The following is a 10,507-nucleotide window of genomic DNA, read 5'->3' on the forward strand; positions in this document are numbered from 1 at the left end:
CCTGTGGAGCGGGAATGTTGTATCCCAACATCCTCATCCCAGTAGCTTAAGAGAAACTGTGAGAAGGGAAATAAGGTTAAAAAAAAAAACCCCAACAACGACAACAACAAAAAAAAGCCCTATTAAAATAAATTACGTAAAGTTCTGAAATCAAACATCGTTTTTTGAGGCAACTTTTCCAGAGACCTCTTGGTTTCCTTTCTTCTCTGAAGCACCTTTAAGTCGTGTGGTTGTAAAGAATAACTTTAACTATTAGAAGCTATAAGCATCTTTTTTTTTTAAGAATCACATTTTTTTGATGATTATAAAAATTTATCTATTATACAACATAGGTCCAGCTACACTGAAAAAATTACACCGCTTATTGAAATACAATTTTCGTTTTAGAAACAGACTACTAAATAGGTCTATACAAAAAACTCTAAAATAATTTCTGTAGTAAAATAAAGAGTGTGTTAGGAGAGCTACACAAAACAAGAAGGTTGTTTGTTTTTGTTTTTTTTTTTTTGCCTTTCTTTATAATGCTCCAATATACTGTGATACCAGAAGCTGAAAGGAATCCGTTACATACACAGTGATACAATTAATGCTCTGTATTAATCTCACAGCCTTTCCGATTAGTACAAAGAAAACCAGGCCTGTCTCCTCTTTGAGGAGAAGTCCAGGATATAAAAGCAAGCATACCTCATCAGCTGATATGAAATTATAAAATTCCATGAGTCTCAGTGTCTGAAATTTATAAAAGTCACCGGGGAGGGAGGGGGGAAACCACGAGCAAAGTGGGGGTTCTTCAGGTCCTGCTGGTTCCCGGGTTGGAACGGGCACCGACACAGAACGGGGTGGTTGTTTCTCCGTGTGAAGTGATTCCAGGGGCACTGGGGAGCTGGGACAGATCCTCACCAGGCTGCGGGCGGTGCCTCGGAGGGGAGGGAGGGAGGGCAGGCGCTGTCAGTGGTGCTGTGCCGAGCTGTTCTTCTCGGCCAGGTGCCGCAGAAAGTTCTCCTCGCTCTGCCCTCGGTGGTTCAAAGGCTCGCTCTTGAAGAGGGCGGGGGGCGGGGGCAGGTGGGGCACGGGGGGCACCGGCAGGTGGTGGGGGTGTGCGTGGGGGTGCAGGTGCAGGTGCGAGTAGGGGTGCGGGATGGGGCGGGCGGGGACGGCGCCCACGGGGTTGAGGGGCACGGGCGGGGCGGGGGCCGGGGGGCTCCCCACGGCGGGCACGGCGCTGGCCGGGGAGGTGCTGGAGAGCAGGATGGGCACGGCCGTGGACACGGTGACGGGGCTGGTGACGCGGAAACACTTCTCCTTGTGCGCCTTGAGCATGTTGGAGAAGCGGAAGCGCTGCCCGCACACGTCGCACGGGTACGGCTTCTCCCCCGTGTGCGTCCGCCGGTGCCGCTTCATGTTGGGCCGGCTGGTGAAGCTCTTCCCGCAGATCTCGCAGATGAAGGGCTTCTCTCCTGCCCAACACACGCACACAGCATCAGCCACAGCCAGGAACCCCCCTGAGAACTCACCACGGCATCAGCCACGGCCAGGAACCCCCCTGAGAACTCACCACGGCATCAGCCACGGCCAGGAACCCCCCTGAGAACTCACCACACACTCGGGCAAACCAACCATGCCCGGCACCCCGCCCATGCTGCACAGGAGCCCCGGGAATTCCTCGGGCCTTGGGAACTCCTCGGGCCTTGGGAATTCCCTGGGCTTTGGGAATTCCTCGGGCCTTGGGAACTCCTCAGGCCTTGGGAATTCCCTGGGCTTTGGGAATTCCTCGGGCCTTGGGAATTCCTCCCTCACTTCTGCAAACGCTCCACAGGAGCCTCAGACCGTGGGAATCCCTCCCTCTCCTTTGGATTTTGATGCCTGAAACAATCTTTGGTAAGGGCTTTGGCAAGGGGCTCCTTCAGGCCAAAATAACAGCTCCAACCTCTTACTTTCCCCACAGTGAACCACAGCCCTACAGATTTACCCTGCAAGGGGATGTATCAACCTTTGCTGTCTGATTTTCTAGCTAGAGTTTCCAAATTCCAAGGAAGGGAAGTGTTCTGTCAAGGTTCTCCTTCGACAGGTGCTTACCAGTGTGTGTTTTCATGTGCTCATCGAAGTACTGCTTCATGTTGAAGTCTTTGCCACACCACTGGCACATGAACTGCTTGTGCCCAATGTGGATGCTCATGTGGGAGCGCAGCTGGTACTTGTACTGGAACCTCTCATCACAGTTCTGCAAGAGAAAGAACAGCAGCCCGTGGGGTCCAGGAGCAGGAGGCACTGCAGGGGCTGTGGGAAGGAGTGAAGGACACCCAGACTGGGACACACAAAACTGCAGAATTCAAATTATTTAGTGAGCATTTCTTGGGCAGAATTTGGTCTGTACTTAAAGGTCTGCTGGCACAGGAGCTTTGGAAGAGTCAGAGCCCTCAGCTGACACTGAAATCCTGGCAGAGACACGGTTATTCCATCACTCCTGGTGGCTTAAGGCATCCCAGGCAGGGTCTGCAGCCACTAGAGGACTCTGCTCCACACCAAACCAGCACAGCTCCACACAGCCCTTTCCCAGCCTGCTTTCCAGCTGGTTTTTATTGCTATGAGGTAATCTCTTTCCCTACAAGTCTTATCCCCGAGCTGTTCTCCCACCATCCCCGCTCCACGTCCTGTGTGGGAACAGGAAGGGCTCTGCATCCCCCCTGTCCCCATCCTGTGATCCCCACAAACATCCCCATCGGGTGACTGAGGCATTCCCTGCTCCACACAGATCACTGGGAATTCTGTCCCATGCCATCTCCTTCCCGAGGCAGGTGTGCAATCACAACCCCAGACTCCTGGGAGCGGAGCAGGGAGATGCCCTCCCCCATCCCACCCCATCCCATCATCCCACCCCATCCCATCATCCCATCCCACCCCATCCCACCCCTCGTACCCTGATTAATGACCTCAGGTTCAGAGCACTGGCTCAGATCTCAGGGAGGAGCAGTTTGGAGCACAACCATTGACCCCACACGTGAGGACCAGGCAGTAACTGGATTCTTTTCACCGGGGCCACTTCTATCTGTTCCCAGTTACCGGGTAAGACAGGGAGGGTTGAGGGGACTGGAATGTGACCCCAGCTGGCACCTCCACCCCTCCTGGCACTGCCAGGCCATGGAATCTGCTCGGCTGAGGAGCTGCAGCCTCACCTCACAGCGGAAGGGCTTCTCTCCCGAGTGCTGCAGGGAATGCACCTTGAGGGACATGCTGCGCTTGAAGGACTTCCCACAGGTTTCACAGGTGAATGGCATGTCCTTGGTGTGTGCTGCAACACAACAGGCTGTCACAGGGGGTCAGGGAAAGGCAAACAGCTCCTGAACCAAGGCTTCCCTCCCGTTGTGAGCAGGAAGGCGGTTCCTGCTGACAGCTCACAAACAGGTCTGTGCTAACAGTCAGACCTTTCCTGCTGCCCAGGTTTGATCTCTGTGCCGAGGAGAAAGCTCAGGCAACTCCACTTGTCTTATTTTCATGGAATCACAGAGTGCTTTGGGGTGGAAGTACCTTAAAACTCACCCAGTTCCACCCCCCATGCCATGGGCAGGGACACCTCCCACTGTCCCAGGTTGCTTCAACCTGGCCTTGGACACTCCCAGGGTCGGGGCAGCCACAGCTCCTCTGGGAAATCCAGTCCAGCCCCTCCCCACCCTCCCAGGGAAGGATTTCTCCCCAGTCTCCCACCTAATCCTGCCCTCTGGCAGTGGGAAGCCATTCCCTGTGCCCTGTCCCTCCATGCCTTGTCCCCAGACCCTCTCCAGCTCTCCTGGAGCCCCTTTCGGCCCTGGAAGGGGCTCTCAGATCTCCCTGGAGCCTTCTCTTCTCCAGGGAAACCCCTCCCAGCCTTATTATTTTTCTTTTGCCTTATTATTTTCCTTTCCAGAACAGCCAATACGAGCCAAGAACCACACGGAGACCTCCCAGGACCAACAGAAGGCTCCCCCAACAACTCACCAACCATGTGTTTCCGCACGTGGGCCATGGTGTAGAACTTCTTCTCACAAATCTCACAGGAGAATTTCTTCTCTGCATATCCATGGACAATCTTGATATGTTCATGGAGGGACCAGAGCTTCTTGAAGGATTTGTTACAGGAAACGCACTGGGGTGGGACAAAGAAGGAAGGAGGGATTAGGGAGGGTCAGCAATTCCAGCCGGTGGAGTTGGGCCACAGAAAGGAGCCCCAAACAAGTCAAAATGCTGCCTCAGACTGCACATTTGGTTTTGGGTTAACACCTGAAACAACTACTCTAAGAAAAGCCAGATCAAGCAGGAGGAGAGAGGATGTTAAAACAAGCACTTTGGTGCCACCTGAACTTAATAATTCCAAAACTCAACACAGGAGCTACAACAGAGACGACTTCACAGGCACTGCTGCTGCTGGTGTGGGGACAATGCCAACCCTGGGTGAGGGGAGATTCCAACAGAGCTGGAAGAGACCAATCCCACCACGTTGCCTTAGATCCATGTGCACATCCAGCCCTTTGGAAGCAGCACTGTGACCCCCCCTCCCCCAGATTCCAGGTTTAATCAGTCAAAACTCTCTGATCCTTCTGGTTGTCCAGGGAAAGCAGCTCCCATCCCGCAGCTCTTGATGTGGATTCTGGGATTCAGAGGGCAAAGCAAGGTGTCACCTCCATCTTTTGTGTTCTGGTTCCTCATTTATTAAAGGTCTCAGCAGCTCTGCAGGTCTCAAAAATGACAACACGCAGGACACGTGTGAATTCCTTCCCACAACTCCTGGGAAACGTCCCTAAAATCAGCGATGAGCAGGACACACAGGCTTTCCAACATCTCTTTCTTTTCCCAAGTTAGTTCTTCCTAAAGGCTTGACCAAAAAATCCTTGTAGAGTTTTGCACATTCCGGAACAGCTGTAAAACTTGACGGCAGACACGTGAGGAAACCAAGACATTTTGGTCTCTGCAGTGAAGAGGAAGGAACTGGGGCTTGTTTTTGGCGGTTGTTGGGGTGTTTGGGGCATCCCCATTTTCTGGCTCTCCATTACCCCCTTCCCTCCCAGTGAGAAGGGCTGGGTGCTGTTCAGCTGGCAAGGATTTATCAGTTCTGCCAAGCTGGGTCGTTTCTTCTCAGCACAGACAAGTTTTGCTGCTTCCACAGTGTTTGAATCTCTGCAGGCTCGGGAATTCTGGTCCCTTCCCTGAGGAAAGGCTCTGCCTCCAAAACACCTCCTTGGAGGCACGTGGGGAACAAACTGCAGCCCCTGGGGGGGAAAAAGCCTAAAGAGCAAAGCAATGCTGTGAAATGATCATAACTCCTTGGTATAAAGTTAAACCAGGCCTTGAAGAGCCCAGTCTACAGCTTAAGTGCTGACCAGAACACTGACACTGAGAGCAACCACACAGAGCTTGAGGTGACAGCAGAAACTGCTGATCCTGAGAGGAGGAAAATCAGAAATCCCCTGGAGAAACAGATACATCCCATCACTGAGACGAAAACCAGAGAGGAGCCAACTGTGCTTTACCAGTTCAATCACCACCTATGTGTTGGACCATTCCTTCTCCTACACAAAGCTCACATCCCCCTTGTCATATTCGACCCTGAAGCACAATTTTCACCCCCCTCTTTGCTCCTTTTGCCAGGTGGAATAAAAACACATCAGCAGGAAGCTGTAAAACACATTCCAAAGGTCAGGACAGAGAAATAATTGTTGGACATATGCTCAGATATGGAGAATTTGAAGATGACTTGCAGCACACTGGAAATACCTGGGGGAGTTTCTGGACCTGATTCTTCTGGATATTAAACATAATTTGCACCATTTTTTCTTCTTTTCCTCCCCACTATTTGGACACAGGAATTTATCCCCTCAGAAGCACACACTTCTTTATTCTATACCATGTGTTCACACTATTCATGGACTCCTGTTTAAAGGGAAAAGATTTTATGCTGTGAAAGAGCCACCTGGATGCTGGGCCATTCCTTAAATTTACATTTCAATGTTCTCTGCTGCACTGAACTTTTGAAGTATTTCTTTCAAGAGCTGCAGGGACACACTGAAATGTTTATGTATTTTACTAACTAGGCTCAAGATTCATTATCTGTCATTACACTCCTTCCTCCAGCCTTCCTCCTATGAGCTGGAACATAAGGAAGAACAGCACAGAGTCACACAGAGCTGCATTTCAGGCTTGGAAAAGAGAAGCTGCAAGAAATATTTCATGTCTGCCAGGCAGTGGGGACCGAATCCCAATTCACTTCAGCATTTAAGCAAACAAACAAACAAACAAACAAAACCCCATTAAATCATCCTGGTAAAATCCTCGCTGGACAGACAGAAAACTTGTTGCTCTGCAAAGCCCCAGACATTTCAGCTGCCAACAGGCTGAGCTGGAGCTGCTCAGCGCTGGCAGTGGGGTCACTGCACAGCGAGGTGGCAACACTGAGCTGGTTAAACAGGCGAGGAGAGCTCGTCTGAGCTGCCAGATAAACCACCCGTGCCCCCAGTTCCATGGGAACAGAGATGCCCACGAGCAAAGCCCAAACCACAGATGAATCACGGACTCTGGGGCTCTTTCCACAACCCCGAGCTCTGAAATGGTTCTGTTACGACACAGCCTCCCATTGTTGGGCGAGAAAGGAAAGCTGCAAATCTGCTGGTGAGAAAGAGCAGGGATTTTTGTATCATCAGGGAGATTTACTGGGCTTTTGGCACTGGGAAAAGGGCAGGCTCACCATTTAGGCACTGAATTCATAACACTTTTACAGCCACATTGGGAGCACTTACTGTGAATTACCTGGGGATCACTATCCCAGTAGGATAACTGGGATTATAACTGGGATTGTAACCCACGTTCAAATCCTGACTCCACACTGGTGTCTTTCTCACCTGCTTGCCTCTCTGGGATGGCCCAAATTTCTGCTTCCAGCACCAGCCAAGTCCTGCAGTGACCCCCTCACCTGGGGACACTCTGACTGAGGCTCAGGGCACAGGAACACCAGCGAGAGCCGCCGTGCTCAGCACCCCAAGGAGGGGGCTCCTCCCGTCCAAGAGCTGCACTGCAAACTGTTCTCAGCCCAGTCTGACACTGTGAGAGTAGCTCTGCGTGCTCCCCAACTCGTAGTTTACTCCCAGAGTGTCTGCCAGAGCAGCTGAACGCTCCTCTCCCTGCAGTTCTGGAAGACACCGAAGTGATGCCACGCGGAGACGGGGCCTCGGCCAGAACCTGAGCTGTGCAAAAGATTTCCCCCTCTGAAGTGTCCACTACGGTATCCAGGGCACGACAGAAGGTGTGGAAATCTGGCAAGCAGGTGAGCAAACCTACCTGGATATTTTTTTCACAGTCAGTTTGCTGGTGAAGGGACAGCTCACTTTCTAGAACAAATTTCTTCCCACATTTGTCGCAGATCTGCATTCGCCTGTGAGTGACGTTCATGTGCTTCTCCAGGTACCAGCGTGTGTTAAACACCCTGGGGCACTTCTCACAGGTTAAAGTCTCCTTCTCTTCACACTTTGATTTCTGCACAGGTGCCTTGGGCTCCTTTGCAGTTTTCTTCTTACGCTTGGGGGGCTCCACACTCTTTCTACGACCCCGTGTAGTTCTGGGTGGTGGGGAAGTGGTGGCTGCTGCAGCAGAGGCAGCTCTCCTCGTTCTCCTTTGTGCAACACTAACTTTTTCCACTCTTTTCTCTTTTTTCTTCTGCCTCTCATTTTCCTCATAATCATTACTGTCTTCAGTGGCCTCTTCCCCACTGTCACCCTCCTCTTCCTCACTGCTGGTCTTAAGAACAGCAGTCTCTTTGGACTGGGAGGGGACACCCTTCTCCCCTTTTGATACATTTAAGGTTTGGTTGTTAAGGTTTACCTCTACTATAATCTGCTCCCTTTTGTAAGTCACTTCATCTTCCTCCTCCTCTTCCTCCTCAGAGTCGTCAGAGTTCTCTCTGTCTTCTTTCACAGCCCGGACCTCTCCTACCGCTCTGTTTTCCCTGAAATAAGGCTGCTCCTCTCTCTCGTGGAGGTGGGCTTTGCTCATTTTGCTGTCCACCAGCACGGAGTAAGGGCTCCCTGACTCCCTCTTGTACACCTTGGTGGACAGGTCGAGCTCCTGGCTGGCCCCGTGGTAGAAGGTGGGTGGCACTTGCCCGCGGCGACCGTCCTCCTGTGCCATCCCCGCCACGGGCGCCGGGCAGTTCTCAACCAGCTGCTGGCAAGAATTGGCTGTTTGACTCATTTGGGGGGCCCTGGTTCATGGAGCACCTTCAGTCCCAGAAAAACCAAGGCAGCAGCAGCTCGAGATCAGGGGGGTCCTCCAGCCCGGCGCCTGTTCCATCGACACGGGGCGGACGAAACGGGGGCTCCCTGCTGGTGTTGAGTGGAGGCCACAGAATTCCAGGGTTATGGCAAGAGCAGAGCTGGGGTTATTCTTCTGGAGAAAGGTGCCAACGAACCCTTGAACATTTTATCTAGAAGAGACAACACAGAAAACAAAGTCAATTAAAAAAAAAACCAAACCCCAAATCACTAAAATCGCAGCAAATTCTTCTGGGTTTGCACAGCTGGAGGGAAGCACAAGGTTTGTCATCTCTGGGCTGCTGAGGGTGGGGTGTCTCAGGGAAAACCACAGGGAGTTGCAAACACCTTTTGTGGGGTAGAAGATTCCTGAGGTATGGAAATCAAGGCAATAAATATTCCCCATCCACCGAAGATCAGCTCCACAGATGATGCCGATCTGCGCCTCTCCTGGACTTTGGCGAGCACTGATGGCCCCAAAACGCTGCTCTGCTCCCACATCCCTACCCAAAAACACCTCTGCTTCTCCTGTGTCTCCCAAAGGGAGCCCATCCTCAGCCAGGGGACATTTCACACAGAGCCACACTAATGGAGACAGGGATGAAGGATTTCAGTGGAGGCATTTCCGACTGGCAGCACCAAATCAAACCAAGAACTCCCGTCCCCTGCTCGCTTCCACCTCACACATCCCTCACACAGCCCCTTGATTTAAGGCAACCACTCCTTTGTCTCATTCTCCCTTCCCCCAGCTATTTAATCCTCAGAGCAGAAGCCAAACAATATTCCATTTGCCCATCCACTTTTCCCTCACAGTTATTCCAAGTTGGAATTTGACCAGGACACTGTTACTTCCTCTTGCAAAAAAAAAAAAAAAAGAAAAGGAAAGCCACGTGATCCCCTCCTGAATACAAGTAATCAATCTCTCGCATCTCTTTTTCACCAGGACAATTAACATTTTGGGAGCACAGGGTTGCAACAGCAAGCCAAGATTTTCGGCTGCGCAGATGGAACTGGAAACACACTGGAAGCCCCCAGCAAACGGAATTCCTGGGGCTAAATCCATGACCAGAGGGGACAGGAAAGGAGAATTAAGGACAGAGACAGCCCAGGATTAGAGGGCAGAGAAGGACCCAACAGAAATGGATGGACTGAGCAGCTAAATATGAAGAAAACAGGATCTCCAGTCCTGGAATGTGAGAATTCCCTGGAGGGTGTAAGCTTGGGTTCCCCAGGCAGCGGGGTATAAAACACCTGGGATTCACAGAATCCTTTCCCTAAGTTCAGGGAATTGTTCAGGAGCTCAGAGAAATCCCCCTGTCAGTAGGAAACGATCCCTGATTATTTCCAAGGTGACATCAAGCACCTCCAGCAGGAGGAAATCAGGAAGGCTCTTGGGATGTTGCCGCTGGAGAGCCAGGAAAGCACAAAATCCAGGAAAAGGAAGCTTCACCTTCCCCCACCTTACTGGATGTCAGATATCCCTGCCACCCATGGAGGGATGTTCTGCCTCACAAACCTCTTACAGGCGCCACTTCAAATAAAAACAACAAAAGGGGGGTTTATTCTGAATTATCAGAGTGAGCTGGTGTTAAAACCACTTCACTGTGCAGCCTCAGGAACCTGCTTTCACTTTGAACCCACCACTGCCACCCTCCAGGGACCCACAACTTTCGAATAACGGGGCTGAACAGCCCAGCAGCTGCCAAAGGTCCCCTCGGATCTTCAGGCAGACAACAAACTACTGATTTCAGAGCCTAAAATACGCTCAGAGAGTATTTTTGCATTTCCCCCTTTAAGTTTCTAATCCCAAATGTAACAAAGCAGCATCGGAGCGGTTTTAGCTTCGCCCCTCTTGAAAGGTGAATTTACTTTTATCAAAAGAACCCAATCTTTTCACAGAATGAGTTGCAGATACGGGCTCTGGTTAAGAAGCAAAGAGGAAACGGGGTTTCAAAGCAGGTTTTGAAGATGCTTATCAGGACACAGAGCAAAGCCACGAGGTCCCTGCACCAGAGTAATCAAAGATCAGGCAAGGTCTGCAAGTCTGCAAACATTAAAAGGCTCAAACCCAGAAAAAAAAAAAGGCAACTCGCAGACCAAGGTGTGGGTGGAGGAAGCAACACCTCACACAGCTTTCGCTGCCTCGGAAGGAAAACCACATTCCTGCCCCTTCCCTGCACTAAAGCAGAGCTACTGGAGACCCTGGGGGTGCTTCCAGTCACTTGCTCCAGGTTTGC

General features: G+C 51.4%; 1 protein-coding gene across 2 annotated transcripts in view; it reads right to left on the reverse strand.

Annotated features, from left to right (window-relative positions):
* Window positions 1-944: 944 nt before the first annotated feature.
* Window positions 945-10,507, reverse strand: part of ZNF652 (zinc finger protein 652) — a 20,199-nt gene continuing 10,636 nt past the window's right edge. Inside the window, exons 1-5 of one of the 2 annotated variants that reach the window (XM_027907342.1) lie at window positions 7,303-8,211; window positions 3,973-4,120; window positions 3,174-3,289; window positions 2,077-2,221; window positions 945-1,457 (exon numbers count right to left, since the gene is read on the reverse strand). In XM_027907342.1, coding sequence (XP_027763143.1) covers window positions 949-1,457; window positions 2,077-2,221; window positions 3,174-3,289; window positions 3,973-4,120; window positions 7,303-8,211 — 1,827 coding nt within the window. In that variant the 3' untranslated portion in view covers window positions 945-948. Of the gene's footprint in view, window positions 1,458-2,076; window positions 2,222-3,173; window positions 3,290-3,972; window positions 4,121-7,302; window positions 8,444-10,507 lie in introns of those variants that run through there. The other variant, XM_027907340.1, reaches the window with a different exon arrangement.

This window comes from Empidonax traillii, unplaced genomic scaffold (genome assembly GCF_003031625.1).
Source record: "Empidonax traillii isolate 1590-97213 ecotype Southwest subspecies unplaced genomic scaffold, ASM303162v1 scaffold1442:size118219, whole genome shotgun sequence".
NCBI lineage: Eukaryota > Metazoa > Chordata > Aves > Passeriformes > Tyrannidae > Empidonax > Empidonax traillii.